The 24377-nt window shown below is 36.9% G+C and overlaps 3 protein-coding genes across 8 annotated transcripts; 1 reads left to right on the top strand and 2 right to left on the bottom strand.

The window, feature by feature from the left end:
• The first annotated feature begins 1341 nt into the window (after positions 1-1341).
• Positions 1342-15591, top strand: LOC132180582 (myosin-12). Of its 4 annotated transcripts, none has more exons than XM_059593469.1 (39): positions 1342-1467; positions 1570-1901; positions 2814-2957; positions 3258-3403; positions 3483-3639; positions 3716-3774; positions 3883-4042; positions 4131-4280; positions 4383-4519; positions 4622-4768; positions 5037-5138; positions 5233-5290; positions 5404-5505; positions 5600-5637; positions 5939-6065; positions 6153-6323; positions 6407-6747; positions 6999-7059; positions 7185-7362; positions 7937-8142; positions 8624-8743; positions 8870-8968; positions 9853-10068; positions 10798-10937; positions 11017-11118; positions 11803-11911; positions 12022-12069; positions 12191-12250; positions 12377-12547; positions 12669-12827; positions 12901-13107; positions 13194-13343; positions 13424-13494; positions 14091-14190; positions 14286-14342; positions 14431-14487; positions 14750-14830; positions 15212-15294; positions 15390-15591. In XM_059593469.1, exons 2-39 carry the CDS (start codon positions 1674-1676, stop codon positions 15541-15543), a joined length of 4896 nt encoding a protein of 1631 aa, XP_059449452.1. In that variant the 5' UTR covers positions 1342-1467; positions 1570-1673; the 3' UTR covers positions 15544-15591. The 4 variants fall into 4 exon arrangements, with proteins under 4 accessions (XP_059449452.1, XP_059449461.1, XP_059449468.1 ...); XM_059593478.1 differs by having other exon boundaries at positions 1467-1676; positions 1773-1901; XM_059593485.1 differs by having other exon boundaries at positions 1467-1901; positions 6407-6538; positions 6641-6747.
• A 141-nt stretch (positions 15592-15732) lies between these two features.
• On the bottom strand, positions 15733-19847 carry LOC132180613 (N-acylphosphatidylethanolamine synthase). 3 transcript variants are annotated; one of them, XM_059593513.1, is made up of 6 exons: positions 19465-19847; positions 19255-19382; positions 19050-19135; positions 18020-18157; positions 15948-16011; positions 15733-15859 (listed from the first exon to the last, which is right to left on the bottom strand). In XM_059593513.1, exons 1-6 carry the CDS (start codon positions 19671-19673, stop codon positions 15822-15824), a joined length of 663 nt encoding a protein of 220 aa, XP_059449496.1. In that variant the 5' UTR covers positions 19674-19847; the 3' UTR covers positions 15733-15821. The 3 variants fall into 3 exon arrangements, with proteins under 3 accessions (XP_059449496.1, XP_059449504.1, XP_059449488.1); XM_059593521.1 differs by lacking the exon at positions 15948-16011 and having other exon boundaries at positions 15805-15910; XM_059593505.1 differs by lacking the exons at positions 15733-15859; positions 15948-16011 and adding an exon at positions 16436-16920 and having other exon boundaries at positions 19465-19846.
• Positions 19848-21389: 1542 nt separating this feature from the next.
• Positions 21390-24258, bottom strand: LOC132167834 (uncharacterized). Its single transcript, XM_059578867.1, has 3 exons — positions 23998-24258; positions 22105-23579; positions 21390-21665 (listed from the first exon to the last, which is right to left on the bottom strand). The coding sequence occupies exon 2, from the start codon at positions 23466-23468 to the stop codon at positions 22146-22148; it is 1323 nt and encodes a 440-aa protein (XP_059434850.1). The 5' UTR covers positions 23469-23579; positions 23998-24258; the 3' UTR covers positions 21390-21665; positions 22105-22145.
• Positions 24259-24377: the final 119 nt, after the last annotated feature.

The raw sequence follows: 24377 nt of genomic DNA, 5'->3' as shown, positions 1-24377 counted from the left end.
AACCTCTTAATTTGAACCCCTCAGTCAGATTTTAAATGTTAAATGTGAAACAATGACGTTTATATCCCTAAATTTTTAATAAAATTTCAAATTTACCCTTAATTCCAAATTAAAAAAATAAATAAAAGCAAAAATCAAGGATATTTTGGTCTTTTTAGGTATTTCTGTTAGAAGTTAACGGCTAAATATGACGGAAGAGTTTAATTTGACTGCAATTGAAAGTTCAAGGGTTCAAATTAAGAGGTTTTGAAGTTTTGAGGGGGGCTTGATAAACGCTGAATGTTGCACATTCAAACCCCTTAACTCGCATATGTTAATTCCTTAGCATTGTTATTTGTTTGATTTTGTGTTGTTTTATTGTTTTCAGGTTTTAAATAAAGATGCAATTAATTCTATTAATTTTGGATTTAAAAGCACACTTTGAGAAGACCATCAAATTGCATAGTAATTTAGAGGTCTAAAATAAAATTACCCCTATAATTAGTAAATATGATAGATGGCACTTGGTAGTCAGCAGCGTGGGTATACTTTGTAGGGCAGGAGCAGGCTCACCCTGTCCTGTTTGTACTATTTAAACAGGGCGTATGAGGAAGAGTAATGATGATTAATGATACTCCACATAAGCAAATAGTTATAAATAAGTAACAAATGAAATCAAAAGTAAAAGGAAAATAGGTAAGCTTGGTTGGAAAGCCATGTTAGTGCAAGCTTTTTCTTGTTTCCAGGGTCCCACGACAGAGGACCCCTTTTTCCATGTGAATGGCCGGCCATTGCATGCCCGAATTCCGGCACCGGCTTCTGCCGTCCCACTAAAGAAATGATAAGAAATTCCATATCACCGGCCCTCCAATTCCAAACCAAAAGGCCCACATCATGGTTTGGTGAAGGAAATTCCCTGAACTTCCACTGCATCTGCATGGGGTTCAATATGACAAGAGAAATCCTCATTCTCATGTTCTTACTTGCTAAACATTACTACTCATTCACTGTATAATAAAATGACCTTTATAATTCCGCTATCCCCTTGAACTCAAAAAAAAAAAAAAAACATCACTCAACTTTTCTCTTTGGTTTGGAAACACACAAGTGCTCGACATGGGGCCATTTAGTCATTCAAACCAGACATGTTTTAAATCATTTCGTACAAACAGCTAATAATTTCTAGCCATCTGTAATCCTAAATTTGATTTCATACAAAAATAAAGCAACGAGAGAAGAGAACTCTTTTGACTCTAAAATTAATCCAAATGATGCTCATCATACCACCATAAATATGGAGATTGAAGGGAATATCCATGGGATGACCATAGCAATTAGCAATGCAATTGGTCCACTAGTACCAGCTCCAAGAGGACTCTTCGTATGGCTTAAGCAATGGACACAATGACAAGTCAGCATCCTATGTGGAATGAGCAGAAAAAAAGAAAAGAAAAAAAGAAGAAAGTTGATATGGAGTGAGGGAGGGAGGTAAGGGGTGGCTGCTCGATCTGTCTTTTGCTTTTTGTGAGTTACACTACTGGCATTTCCTCTGCTTTTGAATTGCTTTTTAACATTCTTTTCTACTGTCAGCTTCTGCATTATTCCATCCTTCTCTCGATCCCAAACCACAGAGTCATCTGCATACGTTCATTCTGTTTCTGATGATCATATAGTTTTTTTTTTTTTTTGTAGTTATGGTAAGCTTCCTGATTTCATTCTTTTGCCTCAGTTTGAATTCATTGACCATCTTTTTCCTTGAAAATGCGTTTATTGTGTATGTTTGGATGCTCCAGGGAAGTCCGGTAAACATCATAGTTGGATCACATGTGTGGGCAGAGGATCCTGAGGATGCATGGACCGATGGGGAAGTGATAAAAATCAATGGCAGAAGTGCCACCATTATTACCACTAACGGGAAGACAGTAAGCTTCTCTGACCTCCCATATTCCTGGACTTCAGAAAGCACCTTATTTTATTTAGTCATTCATCATATCATCTAGCAAGGCAAACCTTCATCCATTCTTTCGTCTTCTTAACAGTAATATGACGAGCATTTTGAGGCCATATATATATATATATATATATAACCTCGTAGAGCTCTTCTTCAGGCATTGTCTACAACTTTACTGGTAGATGAGAAAATCAAGCAAAATGATCTCTAGGGATAACTAATTTTTGTAAAGAAATCATAAAATGTAGAAGATCTATAAGCCCTATTTTGTAAAGAAATCATAAACCCTGTTAATATATCTATTGACACCTGAAATTTTATGTGCTAGTAAACTGCCACTCGTCATTTCACTCTAATTTATAGCAGTATGTTTATTGAAAAGCATACATAATTTAACAATGAAACAGGGTCCAAATAAGAATCAATGTACCTATAATTACTTCTCTCACAGAAATGGACAATACCAAAACAAAAAGGGTCTCTAGGTACAACTTTGTTCTGTATTTGACCAAAATTTAGATCTCAGTTCGCAGCGGCGGAACTACAACCTCGCTTGGGAGGAGTAGCCCCTCAAAATTTGATTTTTTGATTTTTTGATTTTTGATTTTTATGGAATCAATAAACCCTTTAAAATTATGTTGTTACCCTATCCCCAAAAGTTTTTTATTTTAGTTTTTCCCTGCTGATATTCTTGTTCCGCCCGTCAGTCAGATTGTCAAGAGCGATGTCAAGATGATTGCTTTGGCTTTAAAAATCCATCTGTCACTGCAACTTTCTTTTAGGACACAATGAGAGGTCTTATGAAGTTTGAATGATTAATTGATATCTCAGAAATGCTCATGCCATATCTAAACTAAAGATAAAGCATTTACCTCAATTTCAGATAATTGCAGACATTTCCTGTATCTACCCAAAAGACACAGAAGCACCACCAGCAGGGGTCGATGACATGACCAAGTTAGCTTACCTCCATGAACCGGGAGTCCTACATAACCTTGACTGTCGGTTTGCACTCAATGAGATATATGTGAGTAACATCCACCCTAATCAACACCACTACTTCAGTGAAGCTAGCTATTTAGTAATGCAAACCTTGAAAGTTAAATAGTAGTGTTAGAGATAAAGACCACTTCAAAGATAAGCGACAAGAGGAATCAAGATCAAGAAGGAGATAATATAAATATTATCTCCTTCTTGATCTTGATTCCTCTTGTGGCTTATCTTTGGAGTGGTCTTCTCTAACATGGTCTTTAATTATCTGTAACAAATAGTAGAGATATATATAACAAGAGCTGGGAATACTAATAAGCGGTGATGAAATAAGCAGACTTACACTGGGAACATTCTAATAGCGGTGAATCCTTTCCGAAGACTGCCACACTTGTATGACATCCACATGATGCAGCAGTATAAGGGAGCTGCCTTTGGAGAGCTAAGTCCACACCTCTTTGCTGTTGCAGACACTTGTTATAGGTATATAACCAGTGTATATAGAAACTGGCCATGGCTTATCTATTAAAAAGAAGTGTCGACTTATATACATATATATCAGGGCAATGATAAATGAACAGGGAAGCCAGTCCATTTTGGTAAGTGGAGAGAGTGGAGCTGGTAAAACGGAGACAACAAAAATGCTCATGAGATACCTTGCATTCATGGGGGGCAGATCTGTCACAGAAGGAAGAACAGTAGAACAACAGGTTTTGGAGGTGAGCTTGAGCTACTTCTTGTATATTAACTACTTCCGATGGATAAAAATGAAGACTGATGTTCTCCTCATCTCAGTCCAACCCAGTCCTGGAAGCATTTGGGAATGCCAAAACTGTGAAAAACAATAATTCAAGGTGAGATGCTTTGATAATCTTTCTTGTATTATGTACGTTTTATCTTGACCTTTTTTTAATAATAGTTTTCTCTCTGGTTCGACTTACATCATTTGGTGGCTTTACCAGTCGTTTTGGTAAATTTGTTGAGATTCAATTTGATAAGCATGGAAAGATATCTGGAGCTGCAATTCGTACATACCTTCTTGAAAGGTCACGTGTGTGCCAAGTCTCTGATCCAGAGAGAAACTATCATTGTTTCTACATGCTGTGTGCAGCACCGCCGGAGGTGACCTCCCTACATTTTTTTGTAAGCAGCAACCAATTCAGACATATATAATAAACATCTAGCTGAACTAGCTAGTGTTCCCTTACAGGATGTTAAAAAATTCAAGTTGGGAGACCCGAGGACATTCCATTATCTTAATCAATCAAACTGTTATGAAGTAGCAAATGTAGATGATGCAAGAGAGTATTTGGAGACCAGAAATGCAATGGATATTGTAGGGATCAGCCAGGATGAGCAGGTCTTTATAATCCTTTGCATTAATTGGTACATACTAACAAATTGAAGATTTACTAGCTTGTTCATTATGAATATTAATTAATAGAATTGGTTCCTCCTGTAGGATGCTATATTCCGCGTGGTGGGTGCAATCCTCCATCTTGGGAACATTAACTTCATCAAAGGGAAGGAAGTTGATTCTTCCAAACTAAAAGATGAGAAATCAAAATTCCATCTTCAAACTGCAGTAGAGCTACTCATGTAGAAATCTGATCTATTTGGACCACCAGAATAGAAATTAATTTCTTGCGAGTTTCTAATATTAATGATACCTCTCTGTTGCCTTGGTGTATGCTTCTTCAGGTGTGATGAGAAGATGCTTGAAGACTCACTTTGTAAGCGTGTCATAGTCACTCCCGATGGTAACATTACAAAACCACTGGACCCAGAAAGAGCTGCCTTAAGTCGTGACGCCTTGGCAAAGACTGTGTACTCCAGGCTGTTTGATTGGTAAGCAAACTAGATTGAAATCTTTAATCTGGAAAAAGCAAATGAGTCATATTACCTAGGCAGGTAGCAACAGTGCTCCAATATTAAATTTAAACGCCTCTAACTCAGCCAACCCAAGTTACCTAGGAAACATGAAACCAGTTCAACAGATCGGCAATCATGACTGTCTCCAAACCAATACCAATTTGATTTTTAATTTCTTCTAAACCTAACTTTATTTGACTGGATAAGGACTGAATTACAGTGAGCAAATTCTTCAACTATGCAGGATTGTGGATAAGATAAACAGTTCAATTGGTCAAGATCCTAACGCGGCAAGCTTAATTGGAGTACTTGATATATATGGCTTTGAAAGCTTCAAGCTCAACAGGTATAATATTAATGGTAGAACATGATTACTCATCAACAGAAAAACAAAATTTTTTTTTGAAAGAAACATCTATTTTAAATGTTCCATTTGGTAGTTTTGAGCAGCTATGTATCAACCTCACAAATGAGAAGTTGCAACAACATTTTAATCAGGTAAGAATGACATTCTAGATACAGTTTGAACATCATCATACTATTCAAGATACAGTTTGAACATTCTAGATACAGCTTCAATAATTTAAATAAATAGGCATCTTTCTCCACAGCATGTATTCAAGATGGAGCAAGAGGAGTACACAAAGGAGGAAATCAATTGGAGCTATGTAGAGTTTGTGGACAACCAAGATGTTTTGGATCTTATTGAGAAGGTACTGAACCACAAAGGCCATTGCATGTCCACCCACCACATTTTTTGTCTATTGCATGAAACCCTGAAATATGCTGCTATGTCCCTGCATGCAGAAACCTGGGGGTATAATTGCTCTTCTTGATGAAGCCTGGTATGCATTTTGCCTACTTGCAACTCATGAATATCTCAGTTTCTAAAATACCTACTTATAATATAGTTAAGCAAGTTCTGCACCTTGCACCCACATCAGATGCTAGCTTAGGCAATAAACCGTTTACCTCCATAATTTTTAATTTAGGTAAAAGGCAACCTCATCTCCTAATAGTAAAAATAGAAGAAAAAAAAATTAACAATAATAAATAATTAAAAAAAAGAAAAAGAAAGTGGGAGATAGAGACAATGCATCGATACTGAAAACATGGACACAATAAACAAGTTCACTTCTGCTGCAGTATGTTTCCCAAGGCAACCCATGAGACATTTGCACAAAAGATGTATCAGACATATAAAGGACACAAGCGCTTCAGCAAGCCAAAACTTGCTCGAACAGACTTTATAATAAATCATTATGCTGGAGATGTAAGTGATTGTTTAAATCATATCCCCAACCACGATGCTAAGAACAGCAAAATTTGGTTTCTCACTGTAAAGCCTTATGCTCAACAGGTCATCTACCAAGCAGACCAATTTCTTGACAAAAACAAGGATTATGTTGTAGCAGAACATCAAGCTCTACTAAATGCATCCAAGTGCCCATTCGTTGCTAATCTTTTCCCTCCACTACCTGAGGAGACATCAAAGCAATCTAAGTTCTCTTCCATTGGTACTCGCTTCAAGGTAAGCCACTTTCCATTGTAGCATTTATCTGATTCTCTAAACCCTGCCACCCTAACCTTAGTCCTGCTCACTTCAAAATCCAGCAACAACTACAGTCTTTGATGGAAACACTGAACACAACAGAACCACATTACATCAGATGTGTAAAGCCAAACACAGTTTTGAAGCCTGGAATCTTTGAGAACTTCAATGTCTTAAACCAGTTAAGATGCGGGGTAACTAAAATTCCTCTTCTACCTCACAGAATAAATAGCATTTTCCAGAAAGTATCAGAAGTTGACCTGTTGATAATGCTCCTCCAAATGGTATTCTGGCAGGGTGTATTAGAGGCTATTAGGATAAGTTGTGCTGGGTATCCAACAAAAAGATCATTTGATGAGTTCCTCGATCGTTTTGGAATGCTAGCTCCTGATGTTCTTGATGGGTAAACTCACTCAATTTAGAAAGTATAATCATTATCCTCTGTTTTCATCTCACATCTTTACTTATAGGATACAAAGGAAGCCAGCACCTCAAGGTTCAAGGCTAGAATATAAGCTGTCTGCTCTAATATTTAACAAATCCGTAATTTATAAGTACCTTTGAGATATCTTCATTTTAGATGATTTTAACTACACTGCATTTTGACTTTGTCTAGTTACAACCTTTGATAGTTCAGTGATTTCTCTTGTGCAGATCTGATGAAAAATCAGCATGTATTGCTATCTGTGACAGAATGGGCTTAAAGGGCTATCAGGTCACTCTAAACTTGGAACTACCAATTAAAATGATACAACAATAGTTAGGATCATTGTGCATTACTTTCCAAATAAAAGTTTCATTATGTATTGTGAGAGTTGTCTCCCTAATGCTGTACTTCAGATTGGAAAAACAAAGGTGTTTCTTAGAGCTGGGCAGATGGCCGAATTAGATGCACGGAGAACTGAAGTCTTGGCTAATGCTGCCAGACGCATCCAGCGGCAAATTCGAACACATCTGACTAGAAAAGAGTTCATTACCCTGCGCCGGTCTACTATTAATGTCCAGAAACTTTGGAGAGGTTGCTCTCTTTCTCTCATGTTATTCTATATTGTATCATAGCTTGTAAATGAGAAAGTATGTGCTAGAACTACCAAAGCACATAAGTCTGCCCACCTATAACAAACCAAAGGTTGGCTGCTTAGTTTAGCAGTTCGTATTTAGCTATGTATCCTTCCTTTTTAGAAGAGTTTCCTTTGGGTTAGATTCATGGACGACTCAGCCCAAAATACTCATATTGCTGTTTTTGAAAAATTAATTTCGTAAACATCTTCTCTTGTAGTACTCCTTGATCAGATTGGTGGGGTTTAATTTCAGTTTGATCCTATAGATAGGTCCAGGTTACTTTGTTAGCATGTATGAACTTGATGATATACATTGTTAACCATCACAGTACTAGAGCCATTTTGTGTGAACCCCCTTCGGTTGTTTAGCTTTGACATACATTTTCAGTTAAGCTCTTGGGACAATGGGTTCCAACATCTGGGGTATTTTTGGGCTTTATCCTAATTTATAAAGAGCAACTACCAATTTTCACAGTCCTTGCTGGAACTAAATGAAAATTTGACTGTTTCTCTTGCCTCTTCTACATGCAGCACAACTTGCACGTAAGTTATATGAGAGTATGAGAAAGGAAGCTGCTTCAATCCGCATACAAAAACATGTTCGTGCTCACACTGATAGAAAATCATACACAAAATTAGTAGCATCAGCAATAGTTATTCAAACTGGGTCACGAGCAATGGCAGCTCGAAATGAATACAGATACAGAAGAAGAACGAAGGCTACAACCAGCATTCAGGTAATAAATTGATGCACTGACTGGGAATAAAATACAGGACTGCATAAAGAAACTTTTGAGATGCAAATTATATGGCACCTAAATAATTCTTGATCAATGATATTTTTGGAACAAGAAACAACATTTTTTTAATTTAATTTTATGGTACTTGTAGCAGTGCACTTTGAAAGATAGGATATGTCTTCATTTAAGAAAATTATCTACAATTACAGAATTAATAAAGGTAACATTTTCAAGATTAGGGTGAACACAAACAATTTGATAAGTACCTAGTCAAACATACTAGAATCATGTCCCTCTTCTTGGATTAAGGAGGTGAGTAAAGCTTGGTATTACATGCAAGACTATAATTTTGTTGTTTGCACATAAATGGATTATAATAAAAGTCATCTGAGAAAGGTTTATACTCCAATGAATCATTTATCAACCAACAACTTTGGACTAATGATTTTGATTACACTGTCAATCATTCTTCTGACAGACTCAATGGAGAAGATTCCAAGCTCTCTCTGGTTATAAACAGCAGAAGAAAGCGACTCTTACACTTCAATGTCTCTGGAGAGCGAGGGTAGCAAGGAAAGAGCTTAGAAAGCTAAAAATGGTGAGCTTCACTTCTCATATAAGCATTATACTGGCACTTCTCTCCACTTCTTGGCTTCAATTATTCTTTAAGACTAGATTGATTGAAAGTAAGTGCATAGTGAAAACAACAAACTCCCTGATGCAGGCTGCAAGAGAAACGGGGGCACTTAAGGAAGCTAAGGACAAGTTGGAGAAGCGTGTTGAAGAGCTAACATGGCGACTAGAATTTGAAAAGCACTTAAGGGTATATTCTCCATCAACTGCAACATGTAAATCAGTTGGCTTAAATCCAATTATACTAAGTAACATAATGAATCATATCAAAAAGTATATGATATTATTAAACTGATGTGAATAATTTGACTTAGTACCATTATTTTGTAACTAGGCGGCACCTCTTCCCCTTAAGAAGGGATTGAGGAGGGGGACGGCCATCCCCATTTTCTAAGCCAACTGCCACCATTTGATGGAAAAAAAAAAAAAATTTGAATCACATTTTACTTATTTTTTACAAACCCCCAGTCCTAGATGGAGAGGCTCATCTTCTTTTTTTTTTTTTTGATAAAAAGTTTATTTCATTCAAAAAGCGTAGAAGGGCGCAACCCTAGTACATAGAAAGTATACAAAGAAAGTCCCCCTTATATGAAAAAAGAAATACACAAATCCACAAATTCAGATAAATTAGAAAATTGAGAGATATTATGCTCCATAGTCCAACTAAAAAGCAATTTGACCAGATTGTTCTTGAGCTCTTCCCTTGTCCTCTCACGGTCTTCAAAATATCTAGCATTCCGTTCTCTCCATATGCTCTACATTAAGAACAACGTTGCTATCCTCCACACATCTAGAACTGAACGTCTACCCACCTGACCTCACCAATAATCTAGTACATGTACCACCTCTGCAGGCATGACCCACTAGACTCCAAATAGGGTAAAGATTTAATTCACAAAATCCTGATTTGAGTTCACATTTAAGTTGAATCACATTTTCTAAATTTCTACTCATATTCAGCCTTATATTTTTAGAGCATTCAAGACACTAACTAATTGGAAGATGTCAATTTGATGCTCAGTCCATAAAAGAGTTGATCCATTTAAGTTCATCACAAAAAGCAATGTCTTGCAGATTGATCTTGAAGAAGCAAGAGGACAAGAAATTGCAAGGTTACAAAATGCTTTACACGAAATGCAAGGGCAACTGGATGAAGCTCATGCCTCAATCATACATGAGAAAGAAGCAGCAAAGCTAGCCATTGAGCAAGCTCCAGCAGTCATTAAAGAGGTTCCAGTTGTGGACAACACCAAGTTGCAGTTACTGAGGAATCACAATGAGGAACTGGAAGTAACTTCTAAAAACTCTCCTTTTGTATTCATTACCAATTGGTGGCAAATAATACATGACCTACAAAGAAGCCCAGGTCACATATATGTTTGAAGTAAGCTTTATGGTTCTTTTTTTAAATCACGAGCACGTGTAGGCTTAAGCTCCCCCTTAACAAGTGAGGTCCAACACATAACATAGTTGATTGAAATGGGGGATAAATTGTAGAGTTAGGGTTCAAATTCAGGACATTTGCTCTGATACTGTGTTAAATCATCATTTATCTCAAAATGTTAAACTTATAGGAAAATGGTAAATTTAATTATTTTAATTAATATTTTAGCACTTTTTCCAAAGTGGTCCATGAATGCATGAAGTGCATGAATAGTTATTAAATCTCTCTTTTACAGAAATAACATTAGTAGCAAATGATTTAATGATGAAACAAAAGAATTAAATTCTATACAGAAATATATAAGACTCCCTTAATAGTTAATGAAAGAGAAAAAGAGTTTCCAACAGTTAAAAAGTCCCCTGCACATTATATCCCACACAAGGTTGCTGCACATAATATCTTACTTGCGTCATGCAGCTATATATGGCATAGCCAAAAATCTAAAATACGCTGGTGCTATGTAGAGATTTGATAGTGGCACTTTCGAGCATGCATACAACCATCTACATTCATAAATAGATTTTGCAATAGGCAAATATGGTGACAGGTGACTTATATAAGTTGCAATTATGTAGGGTGAGGTAAGAGATCTGAAGAAAAAAGTTGAGAATTTTGAGAAAAAGTATTCCGAAGCTGAAAAAGAGAGCAAAACAAGGCTTAAAGAGGCAGAAGAGGCACAGCTAAAAGCAACATTACTTCAAGAGACCATTGAAAGGTAGTCAACTGAGTGTTGGTTGTGCAGACAACTGTATCTTCAAAATCTAGGGATTACTAACTCGAATTTATGATTTCAGATTAGAATTGAACTTATCAAACCTTGCATCCGAGAATCAGGTTCTACGCCAACAGGCTTTGGTTGCATCAACAAAGGAGGACTTCTCCGAAGAACTGAAAATGTTAGTCTGCAATTTTTTTTATTTTTTTCTCTCGGGCAGGGGGGGGGGCGGCAGGGGGGTAAGAAATTTAATTTTACTTTTATTATTTGTGTGCTTGAGTAAACTCTTAGCAACTTTAGAAAAATATGAACATTAATCTGTCAAGAATATCAGAAAAAGTTGGGTTGACCATGATGTCTATAACTTGACCAAACCAACATGCAAGATATCAGCTCCTTCTGTTTTGTAGAAATCAGCAAAATCAGCTTAGAAAATAGTAATGGAATATATTTATCTTTATCGCTATGCAAGCAAGGTGATGAGAATGCAAATGAATCTAATTGAAGACCAGCTAGTATTTATGTTGCACAAAAATACATTTGAAATAACAATCAGACACTGGAAAAATTAGACATATCATTAAAACATTTACTTTTTAAACACTGCTTTCTTGCATGCAGCACCTTGTCAAGTGAGTGTTCAACCATGAAATGATTTCATTTAAGGGATACATGTAGTCAATAATACAGTAGAAGTTATGTTATGCAATAAAGCAACTCCAAGATTTTATCAACTGTCACTGCGTCAAAATGAGTTGCTTAGGCATAATTTCAGTTCACTGTGAGCTTTTGGAACAGAAGCGTGAGCTGAAACTACTAACCTATTCACCACAGCACATTTCTGAAGGTTTTACCTTTTGTCCAGCCTGAAGAACAAGATTGAAATTTTGGAGTCAGAGAATGAACAGTTCCACAACCAGGCAGCAGTTGTGAAGGAGATAGCTACTCCTGAAAGGGTGCCACCACAAGTCAAGGTACAGACATTCTTTTTTGTCGGGGGGATGTTAAGGTGGTACACTAATATGCCTATTTTTAATGAAGTTACTTGACTATTAATTGAGGCTATCCTTCTAAAATGGTGCAGTCTTTTGCTAATGGACATCAAACGGAGGAAGAACTTCAAACAACAAAAGTATCATCAGCTTTCTTCTCAAAAAAAAAAAAAAAAAAAAAAAAAAATTCAAGAACAGATAACAATTAATGGATACTAATCTATTTTATTTCCAAAATAACGAATTTATTTCCTTTTCCAGGAATCGGGACCTCTTGTCTCAGTCCTAACTAAACAAAGATCACTCACAGACAGGCAGCAGGTATTCTACTGAAAGCTGAAATTATAGGCAGATACACTGCAAATGTGGAAGTCCTACAAAATATTGCCTGTTTTTGCTTGGATAGTCACTAAAGAGTAAATCCTATTTTATTTTCCATTTAAATAGGAAAATCACGATGTACTACTCAAATATCTCATGGAGGATAAACGATTTGATAAGAACAGACCCGTCGCAGCCTGTATTGTATACAAAACACTTCTTCAGTGGAGATCCTTTGAAGCAGAGAAGACAAATATATTTGACAGGATTATTCAAACAATTCGTTCATCTACAGAGGTAGGACCTTTCAAAGAACCATATTAAGCATGCTTTCAGCATTCTAAATTAAAGTATGCTAATGTAATCAACTTATTGACATTTGAAATTAATTTTCGATTCAATGTAAATGTCCTTGAAGAGTCAAGACAACGTCGACACCGATTTAGCTCATTGGCTTTCAACAACTTGTACCCTTTTGTTTCTTCTCCAAAGTACACTCAAGGCGAGCAATACAATTAGTGCAGCTTCACATCGTAATCGGAGCTCCCCTGCCACCTTATTTGGTAGAATGGCACAAGTAAGCTTCATCAATTGGTACATACATACAAACCCAAATGTGAAATTTTATAATTGTAAATACAAAATCTCAGGGTTTCCGTCCATCTTCATTGGGCACGGGAATTTCAAGCGGGTACAGTGGAATGGTGGGGAAACCAAATGAACAATTAAAAGTGGAAGCTAAGTACCCAGCCCTACTATTTAAGCAGCATCTAACTGCGTGTGTTGAGAAAATATATGGGATGATACGTGATGGTTTGAAGAAAGAGATCAGCCCATTGCTTAACTTGTGCATTCAGGTAAGCATCTCAGACATGCAAAAGTTATACAAATCAACAAATTAATCTTGCATCTCTAACTAAATCCTTTTAAGTACCATAAACAGGCACCAAGATCAGCACGGGTCAGATCAACAAGGGGGTCATCTAAAAGTATCCATTCTAGTATAGTTGCAAAGCAACAAACATCAAACATACATTGGCAGAGCATTGTCAATAAGCTTCATCATACCTTGGGTGTAATGTCTGGGAACCATGTAAGCAAAATTTAATCTTCTTCTTCTTCTAGCTAGGCCTTCCAATTGCGGCAGATTCATCTTAGTTTTCTGACCTCCAGGTCCCTCCAATGATCACAAGAAAGATCTTTAGTCAGGTCTTTTCATTCATCAATGTACAGCTCTTTAATAGGTGAGCAGAGTTTATACTACGAGTCTACATGCAACCCACACACACGCACAAAAAAAAAAAAATAATAACAATAGAAGTTTCAGAAAGACATCAATTTTAATTAGGGGAAATCTACACTTTACCCGCTCAAGTTTGGAGTCATTTTCAATACGACCTTCAATATTTCAATTTTTGCAATATATCTCCCCAAACTTTCAAATGTTTGCAATTCGACATTTTTACTTTTTTTTCCAAAATGCCCCCATCCCAAGTTTGAAAAAAAAAAAAAAAATTAAAAAATTAAGGGGTGGCCAAGGGCGGTTCGGCCACCCCCAAGGGCCAACCCTGGGCCCAATTGGGGTGGCCGGCCACCCCTTAATTATTATTATTATTATTATTTTAATTTTTTAAACTTGGGATGAGGGCATTTTGGAGAAAAAAAAAAGTCAAAATGATCGAATTGCAAAAATTTGAAAGTTTAGGGTGCATTGCAAAAGTTAAAACATTGGAGGTTAAATTGAAAATCGCTTCAAACTTTAAGAGGATAAATAGTAATTTTCCCTTTAATTAATGTATGACCACTAATATATACAAGTTTAAAATTTATGGTCTGGCAGCTTATTGCTTCGACGTGAATGCTGCTCATTTAGCAATGGAGAATATCTAAAGGCAGGTTTGCAGGAATTGGATCATTGGTGTCTCAAAACAACAGACGAGGTAATCATGACACTTGTCTAGCTGTAGTTCTTCCAAGACTAAAATGAGAGGAGGAGGAGGAGGAGAAATTAATATTATTTCATTGCTTTTTACAGTACGCTGGATCGTCTTGGGATGAACTCCAACACATAAGGCAAGCTGTCGGGTTTCTGGTATACTTCCTTGAACCAATAGACCTGCTAGCTAGCTATTTAAAAGGTAATTAAGGGTTCAGAGTTATATATATTAATTCCTTTGCAGGTGCTGCATCAGAAAGCTCAGAAATCTTTGAATGAGATCACAAATGAGCTCTGCCCGGTAACCGACTTATTTTATTTTTTTAATTCCCTTTTCTAAAAGTTTATTGCAAAAGAAAGATACAGATTAAGGTGGTTCAGCCTATGGTCTATGTCTATGTCCACATGTCAAAGCCTTCTCTTGGCTACACTTTTCCTTCACTTGATAGAAATTGTACAATAAAATGGCCTTTCAAATTTTTCAGTCATCCATGCAGAATAAGATAAAATGTTATTCTCCACTACTTACAAATCTACCTTTTTTTTTTTCTTTTTTTTCATAGATATTGAGCCTTCCGCAAATATATCGCATTGGAACTATGTTCTGGGATGACAAATATGGAACGCACGGATTATCTCCAGATGTGAGTATTCTAGCTCGCAACTTTTGTTCTACTATAATTTTCATCTCCTTTGTGTGTTTCACATTGAAATGGTTACAGTATTTAATTAAGGCTATTAATTAGGAGTAATACAACAAGTTTTTTTTCTAAATTAATGTGGGGCTTCCATGACACTCGATCATGTTACTAAACAATTAAATTTGTCAGTCGAATTTTGTTGCTTAATTTTTCCACCGATACTCTACTGCATGGCATTGTGGATTGCTAACATGAATTTGTAATAAAAGCTGTAATACGCCCAAACATTTTCCTAAAAGTAATAGAATATTGTCAAATTGAGATCTCACTTCTATATATATATATATATATATATATATATATATGAATTCTGGAAACTCTCAGGTAATTGGCCGAATGAGAGTCTTGATGGCAGAAGATTCAATTAATATGCCCAATAATTCTTTCTTGCTCGACGTGGATTCAAGGTATATATTTACATATATTGACTTGGAAACCTCATATATATTATATATAAGAAAAAAAAAAAAGGCTGATGGCAATAATGTGACGAAAATTTCAGCATACCCTTTTCAATGGAAGAGATGTTCAGATCCTTGAGGGACACAGAAATCAATCTATCTGATGTCGATCCGCTACCCATCCTACGACAAAGATCTGATTTCCATTTCTTGTTACAAGCAGCACAGGGACTTACTGATACTGAAACATTATAGTGTAATTAATTGCAATTTTTCGCTTTTCGCTTTTGTGGTGTGGGAGAGTGAGAATGAGTGTGTTGAGGAATGTAATTCTTTATTTGTTTTCTTCAAAGAATATCAGAAGATGATGATGACATGGTCCATTTTTTTGGTTCTTATACATGGCAATTGGAATATGATTTTTGTGACAAAGAGTATGTAATAGTGAATTTTTATATTAACAAGAAAAAGGTTGATTGTACAGGTAATGAGAAATTTCTTGTTTCTCTCTTCACTCAACCTTTCTCTGCATTTCATCTTGTTAATTGGCTTCTTCTTCTTCTCTTCTTTTCTGCATTGCACTCACCGATTGCATGCTTGATATGGTATCAGAGACAGGTTACTATAAGAAACAAAAGAAGACAATGGATATGCATTACTTGAGTTAGTAGACATTGTAGAAGATTGGGATGGATAAGAGGAAGCCAATTGACAATGAAAATCCTGCAAGTGACCAGGTTTAGTTTTGCTACTCGAGCCATATTTTTCACTTAACAATTCAAGAATTTTTATGAATTTCATTTATTCAAAATTCATTGTTGTTAAGTTGACAAGAAACTGTCGGCACTAAATAAGCAATTGATGGAAGAGGCAATGGGAGACAGTTCTCTGCTTCTGATTCTAACTTCCAAACTTCCCCTAAGAAAGCAAGGTATAAAGAGGCTGATCCTACCAAGACACAAACAAAATAAAAAGAAGTAAATGATCAAATAGAACACCACAAAGTGGTTTTGAGCAGCAAAAACCATATCAGCAACCACTGGATTCTTTTTGACAATAACTGATCCAAGTGTTGGTAGATATTTGTCAAGTTGACATAGAATAATTGTAGGATAAAAATGTAATTTCTAGCATTACTCAAAAAATGAATGAAGATAAATTAATCATACAATAAAAATCAATTCAAAAAATGACTGAGCCCTTAACCAAAAGAAAAAAAGATTCACTGTTACAAACTAATTCAATATGGTTAAAATGCCATTGTCCTAAGGCCTGCTTCAAAATAGAAATACACAGGCCAGACTTTCCACTTCTTAAAAAATTGCACAGATTTTACACCTTTGATTTCAGAAAACTTCTAGAGAAACTTCTTAGGCTCTCCATGACAGTTTGGATTTGCTCGGAAACGGTGGCATAAAGACGTCTCTGCGCTCCCTCATCCATTCCATTACCATTAGGGGAAGCGCTGTGCCATCCTGCAGTAGAAAGTGACAAATTGCGAGACGTAGAAATAGCCGTCTGCCTCATTTTGGGGAGGTTAAATTCTATTGGCTCGCCAACAATTATGTTAATGTTCTTATTACATAGTGGAAAAGGAGGCCTTCTACCACCTAAAAATTTCTCGGGCATGACCTGGATATTTGAATAGGAGCAGATGTGAAGTAGGTCAAAATGAACAAAAGGGACATTAGCGGATCAAATCAAATCATTTTCTCATAATTTGAACACAATAAATTAACAATTTTTAGGTAAAAGCATGTTGTATGCCAAGATGGATAAGATTGCACAATCTGAAAACAAGTGTTCATCTGTAAATTTAACATTAACCAGGATTTTTGAAGAGCCACACATGTCCAAAATGACACGAACAACTACATGCAGATACACATGATAAAACATCCACCTCATCTTGTTGCAGAGCATCAGGCAACTACTATGATAACTACACCAGAAATCAAACTCTTCACAAAGTGGTAGCACAACAGGAAACAGAAATCATCACAGGGAGAGCAAGCAAGATAGTAATGGCAATTGAATACAAGTGACGACAAAAATTGACTTAGGTTTTGGCACCAAATTCAATTAGAGGCAAAGGCAGTCATACTAGTGGCAGCAAGTGTCCCAAAGACAAATGCTGCAGCAAATGTTAAGCCTTGATACGTTTAAACATAAGTTGTTTTGGTTATTGAAAATATGTTTCTTTTTATGAATATTATTGAAAATAAGTTAATTAAGAATAGCGCATAATCATAGATGGTTGTGTTATTATGATATTTTATGCCAAAATTTAAGCAGAAGTACATGTTATTTGTGTGTGTGTGTGTGTGCATGTTCTTAGTTTAAAAAAATAAGAGACTTAAGAAAGCAAAACAATGAGGAAATGGACTAAAACAAATCAACGGTTAGCATGTTAAGTGTTGGAAGAAAGACCAATTTTCAAATCGTTATTTCCATCAAGTGTTGGAAGAAAGATCAATTTTCAAATCGTTATTTCCACTCAAAGTGATAAACGTATTACAAAATATCAAACAAACTGCTTAGCCAAAAGGCTAGTGATACAATTACTTAAACAGTCCAAAAGTTAAGCCTCACAGAGCAAGAAACTGTTTCACCAGATAAGCAGTCCAGCTAAGTGATCCAAACAAATCTAATAGCAGAGAAGGTGAAATATATACAAGGAATTTACAGTGATAATGTCGATAAAAATGGGGGATAATACTAGGAAAACTACCTCTTCAAAGCCATGATGGACAATTGGCAAAACTATTGGGGTTACAGGGGCACGAACAATGAGACTAGCAGTCCCCCATTTTAATCTTCTTATAGGTCCATCTTCTTGGGACACTTTTCCCTCTGGAAATGTATGCAGCTGACCAACAGGGAAAAATATGTTAAATGAATAAAAAAATATTGCTTCTAATCAAAGCACAAGTCAATAAATTTTTAAAACAGTCCACCAACAATTTTGGTATCTAATGATAACTTGAACTTAAACAATAGCACTAAACCAATTTGATAAGGTACCATGTCATCAACTCAGAAACTACCAATGACTCTCCTAAGAGGAACCCATCGAGTCATTGGTCACTAGACCTACACAATGTTTCTACATGTAAACTCAAAACTACAGAATCTTTGTCTATCCATGCAAATGGACTTGCTTAAAAGTAAAACTAGACAACCTAAGCAACCAAATTTGGCCTATTCATATGATAACACTATATAAACAATGAATTCACTTCCCACGGGTGTTCAGCAATCTGAATTAGACTAACAATTAACCAAAATCTATGTTGCATGAACACAAACATAACATGACATTGAGCTAAAGGATCTGGAGACATCGCCAGTTTTCATAGCAAATTATGAGAGAACCAAACAAGAAAAAAAAAAAAAAAACATCTATGTATTTCCAATGCATATGGAGTAGAAATCTCATATGCATATGGAGTAAAAAAGTGTACAATATCAAGTAAATACCCATGCTCCATCACTTAAGCGATCAAGAGCTTTGTTCATGTGTCGGTAAATCCCAGCACCCCTTGTAATAGGTATGCAATTCCAATGCATATGGAGTAGAAATCTCATATGCATATGGAGTAAATTAAAAAGTGTATAATATCAAGTAAATACCCATGCTCCATCACTTAAGCGATCAAGAGCTTTGTTCGTGTGTCGGTAAATCCCAGCATCCCCTTGTGCATATGGAGTAGAAATCTCATATGCATATGGAGTAAAAAAGTGTAATATCAAGTAAATACCCATGCTCCATCACTTAAGCGATCAAGCGCTTCGTTCATGTGTTCTTGATAAATCCCAGCACCTCTTGTTATAGGTATGCATTTACCTGCAAAATAATTCTATTCAGAAACAAATTTCCAAAAGCATCCAATCCATAGGAAAAACCATGTCTAGATAGCAACCAAGCAGGAGAATCTGGGAATGCAAAAACGCAACATTACATACCAATTCGGAAGAAATAGGAAAGCAGCGCATTCTTAAAGCAAATGTCCTCGGCAGCGAGTACCCATCGAGCCAGTTTTGCGTCGGACGAGGGAAAACCCTTGAATCCCCACATGACCGGATCATCCAACCTGTTACAATATCATACCACACTCACCAAATTGCGAAACATCGCATATGCTCAATTGACTGAGAAGAGCGGAGGGGTCATACGTGGACATGTGATTGCTGACAGTGAGAAGGGGGACCCCAGGCGGTCGGGATTGGACAAGGCGAATGAGGGTATCCGCATTGTGGACGGAGGTGGTGTTGAGAAGAGTGGCCACAGCCTTGGCGAACGCACCCACCGCCATGAACACCAGCTTTCTCGGAATCCCTCCCATGTGGTTCGCCCGCCCTGCCCATTCCATTTTTCGTCCCATTCGCAAACAATCCCCCACTCATACAAAGGATCCTCTCTGTAGACTGTAGTCTTCAAGCCACGGTCTTTTCAAGGGGATGATGATGGCTCTCGTTTATTAAGAGAAGAAGAAGATGCCCCGTTATCTTCGTTGGTCTGAGAAAGAGAAGAAATTGAAGAAGAAAAGTGGTGTTTCGCTACATGTTTGATTTACCTTTATTCCTATTCAGCATATATTCCTATTCAGGTTTAGAAATAGTATATTCTGGTTTAACCGTTTAAGTTCCAATTTGGTTCTGTTTGGTTACGGGTAAGGTAATCCTTATCCCAGTTTATGTAATCCGAGAATAAGATATTTTTCGAAAAAATAAAAAAAAAAGTTGCCCACAAAAGAGGCCTTTCGCCCACCTTATTCTGGCCCTTTGATGGCCTTGTTTATTTTTTTTTGGCCCTTTGTTGGCCCATTATCTGTATTTGACATTTATGGTATTGTTTTAGGTGGTGTTTGGTAAATGTGTTAGCCTAGACACCGTAGTTGATGTAAATTGATGTGAAAAAAAATAAGAATATTTTATATAAAAAAAGTGAAAAAGTAGTATAAAAAAGTGAAAAAATTTTGTTTTATAGTGATTTTTTTATTTAAATAATAATAAAAAGTGAATAATGTGATATAAAAAGTTAAAAAGTAAAAATATTTTTACGTTGATTTTTTTGGAAAGTGGTGATGAACAGTATCTAAGCCAACTCCAACTCCATGCCCATCTTGGCCCATAATTGACTTTCATGTAACGCCCATGGTTTGCCCTCTTACAAACTATTTGGAAAGGGGATGATGGCTTCTCTTTTATTTCACATGAAAAGAGAGCCATCATGTCCAAAAACACGTCCCTTGCTGTTTTTCTTATTATTAATTTAATTGATATGTAGTGATTGGGCGGGCCAGTATATGATATAGGCTTTGGAGGAAAAAAGAAGAAGAAAGATAACCTCGTACTCCTATGTATTGGACCAAAAAGAGAGAAGAACTTTGAAGAACTTCAGAATGATGACCCGCAGTGCTTGTGCAAATATACAGTTTCCGTAAAGGTGCTCAAAAGCTCTCAAAAGTACCGGCAAATAACTTTGATACCCTAAATGTGGTTTGGTTAATCCAACAGCTGCGACCTCACAACTTGGGACTATAAGAATATTAAATCCAATTGGGAGAAAAGCCACCATAAATTCTTCACTAGGGAGAGAGAAGGCAGATGGGGAAGAGAAAAGTAGAGACTCAGGGGAGAGACATTCTGAGAAGACCATTAGTCTACATAAATCCTATGGGAAAATGCTTTAACCGTGTTCTTAAAAAAGCATTTTCCAATCTCACGGGTGCCACCAAAAAGGAATTAAACCAAGGTGCAAACTACACGATTGTTGTCAAAATCCTATACATGCTTATGGAAGTATAAGGTGTAGCTGACTTTGACAGTCTTTGGCTGATTTAGATGCTTCCACAATGCTTCACAATCTCTTGATTGAAAAGGATTCTTCTTTCTTGCTATGGACGTGTCCAAAGTACCACAGCCTATAATTTAAATCCAATCCTCCCTCCCTTCACTCTCACAAAGGTAGGGGTTTGCACGGTTCATTGCTTTCTATTTAACTCTCTACTTCATCCCGCAAACTAATGAGAGAAATCCACTAAAATATTGGACAAGAACATAAAGCATCAATGAGAGCCTAGTAAGAGTCAAGAAAATGACAACAGCATGAAAAACATTTCATACTAGAACTCAATTTGTGGGAACATACAATAGAACGACCAGGAGAGTAGAAAGAATGTCAACTTAATTACAATTGCAATTTTGAAAGATAAGATATATGCGAAAATAAGAAGCTAGTAGCAGCATCTGCAAATCTTACAAAAATGATGAGCTGCTCTTTGGAAAAGAAGCCATGCCACACCATCAGAGTTTATAAGTTCTGTACAACGTCGAAGGAGAGCATCAACAAGTTTCTTCTATGAAAATCAATCCTAAACAAAAGAAGCATGGTTGTGTTATTATCAATAGCCTAGATTATCTCCGTATAAAACAGACAGAAGATTACTTTTTTATGTTGAGAAACCTCTCCAAGGCAGGACCCTTCGAATCCACTCTTGTAGAGTAAACCCCGGTTCCGTGCACCGCACCCTCGGAAGTTTTCCTACACGGAACTGGTTAAGTCGCTAGCTTTTCACTAGAGGGTGTGGCTCCAAGGAATTGTTTGCACCCATGAGGTGTTGAACCTTGAAGGGAGCAAACCTCAAGACCAAGGCCTTCGCCACTTGGACCAACCCCTTGGGGTTGACGGACAGAAGATTACGTATATTTGCACTCCGAGGTGAATACAATAATTTGGCACACAATTATTCAAAAAGAAAGAAATAAAACATTTCATTAATCACAACTATATTAGGGTATTTAGAAAGAAACCTCATATTAATTTCATCAATTCCTTCTGGAAAAATGCTGTATCATCTCAACCTTCTCCTTGTGGCTTCATGCGAAACTCTGTTCTCCAAATCTGAAACCCTAGGAACATCAGTTCTTGTCCTAGATGATGAAGGAGAAGTTGTTAAATTAATTTCTATGGCATTATCCATGGTCTGGTTTTCCAAGTTTACAGCAGGAGCATCAATATCAGTCCTGAAAGGTGAAAAAGAAGGGGAAACTGTAGAATTGATTTCAGCAGCAGTATCTGGACTCTGGATTTCAGGTTGGATAACAGCATAAATGCTTGAGAATGAATCTCTGTTATCAACGCTTGGAGCTTGTTCGTGGCCTCCACTTGTATGGCTACTATGAATATATGCTTCAAGGTCCTCAACTAATCTTTCTGCAGAATCCATCGCAGTATTTAGTGCAGATGAAAGTGAAGAAAATGAAGCAGCTCCTTGCAGTAATAATCTTGAAACTTGAAGGGAGCGATGCCGCTGGCTGCTCTCAGTCTCCGTGCTAGGCAATACCCGGGATGTTCGATATCGATTGACTGAGAAATTAGTTCTTTCACCCATCATGCGTGGACGATCAAGATCTTGTGCCTGCACTCGCTCTCCCATGATGTCGACAATGCTGTGAATTCTTTCCTCAACAGAAGAAGATACTCCTCGACCCCTAAACTGCTGCCTCATACTCTCAACCCTTTGAGCATGAGGTCGAGGGGGAACCTTCAATCCAATCTCTTTTAACTCTGACTTGGGGGGGCTGTCACCACTTCCATTGCCATAAACTGGAATGATGCTTCTATCAGTTACCTCTCCCCCACACACCGGGCATTCCTTTGCATGGGAATCAACATATGACAACTGATAGAAGCATGGCCAACAAAACAAGTGACCACAACAGGTCAATATAGGATCTCTTGCCATTTCCAAGCATATATTACAATCAAAAAGACCCCCACTTCCACTTCCTGCCTTCTTAGCATCCGTATCCATCCCCAATGCCTTAGCTATCAAAAACAGACTGCCCGTTTTACTAGTTTTGCCACTGTCAACTCTTCTTTCCTGGGCAGTATTACCATCATCTGTATTATGCAGCCTACTTGCATGTTGAACCATAGCTTCTGCAGAACTATCTGTTTGAGGGGAAGCTTGACCTTGTCTCCATCTCTGACGGTGCCTAGCTCTAGCGGTGACTGCTTCAAGCTGTCTGATACGTTCTTCGATGCGTTCATGGGCCGTTGCCAGTTCATTGACTATAGAGTCTAATCTTAGTTCTGAACCATGTGGTTGTTCATCCAAAGGTACTTGGTTCAAATCAAGATCCATTATCTCTTCCATCATATTGTTGCCCATGAAAAAGGAATTGCAGCAATGCAAATCGAATGCTTTCTCCTTTTGGTTGAGAACCCAAATCAAAATTCAGACTATTTAGACCCCCAACATAATTGTAACAGTGTTACTTTCCTGCCAACACATAGAACAACATGTTTTCGTTCAAACGCGTATATGCTTTACCAAACTAAACTCGTCTCCGCCATATTACAGAGCACAAGAAAAAGGAAAAAAATGAATAAATAAATAATATTTGTATTTATAGGTTTCTCTTCGAGAAGTGACTCTCTTTGGTTGCTGATAAAAGAATGGGAGAGAAAACTATAAAGCTCTGATTTTTTTTTTTTTTTTTTTTTTTGTTGAAAAAAAGGTCTTTTTTTTTTGGGTCGTTCTTTAATCTGCTTATTTTCTGAGGAAGCAAACAGTCATTAGGGTTTTGGGGGAACTCGACAATATATAAAATAGAGTAAATTTTCTAAGCATCATCTTTGGGATAACGATTTCTAAAGCCAAAAGAAATAGGAAGAATGAATTGGAAAGAAAAAAGTACCAAATCATAGTGAAGAATTGGGTCGTCATTCATCAGTAGAGTTGTCGATCGGAGCTATTCATTTACAACAGCAGAAATTAATGCTTTTTCCTTCCACACGATGGTTATCTTCTTGTTCTTCTTCTTTGGACTTCGATAGAAAAGGAGAGGCGCGAAACTCTGCAGAGGTGGTTGAGGCCATGAGCGTCTCATCCGCCTTCTCCTATGCTTTTGGAAATGCCCCTTTGGTAAATTACCCCCCCTTCTTTTATTCCTTTTATCTCAGACTCCATGGCTTTTAGATTGACAATGTTTTATAAAAAAAATGGCCATAAAAAAAATAAAATAAAAAACATTTTATCCTATTGACTATCCACCTATTTGCTCTTTGACCTCTAGTA

The sequence above is a fragment of the Corylus avellana genome, chromosome ca1 (genome assembly GCF_901000735.1).
Source record: "Corylus avellana chromosome ca1, CavTom2PMs-1.0".
Classification (NCBI taxonomy): Eukaryota; Viridiplantae; Streptophyta; class Magnoliopsida; order Fagales; family Betulaceae; genus Corylus; species Corylus avellana.
Note: the sequence above shows the minus strand (reverse complement) of the source record. Positions and strands in the feature narration are given on the sequence as shown.

Excerpts from the sequence above, each read along its gene's own strand:
- LOC132180582 (XM_059593469.1), top strand. The coding sequence starts at position 1,674 with ATGGTAAGCTTCCTGATTTCATTCTTTTGCCTCAGTTTGAATTCATTG. Across the intron at positions 7,060-7,184 it reads TGGGCTTAAAGGGCTATCAG|ATTGGAAAAACAAAGGTGTT; the intron begins GTCACTCTAAAC and ends GCTGTACTTCAG. Across the intron at positions 14,191-14,285 it reads GTCTCAAAACAACAGACGAG|TACGCTGGATCGTCTTGGGA; the intron begins GTAATCATGACA and ends TGCTTTTTACAG.
- LOC132167834 (XM_059578867.1), bottom strand. The coding sequence starts at position 23,468 with ATGGGCAACAATATGATGGAAGAGATAATGGATCTTGATTTGAACCAA.
- LOC132180613 (XM_059593505.1), bottom strand. The coding sequence starts at position 19,673 with ATGGGACGAAAAATGGAATGGGCAGGGCGGGCGAACCACATGGGAGGG. Across the intron at positions 19,383-19,464 it reads GTCAGCAATCACATGTCCAC|GTTGGATGATCCGGTCATGT; the intron begins GTATGACCCCTC and ends ATATTGTAACAG. Across the intron at positions 18,158-19,049 it reads GCTTAAGTGATGGAGCATGG|CTGCATACATTTCCAGAGGG; the intron begins GTATTTACTTGA and ends CCTGTTGGTCAG.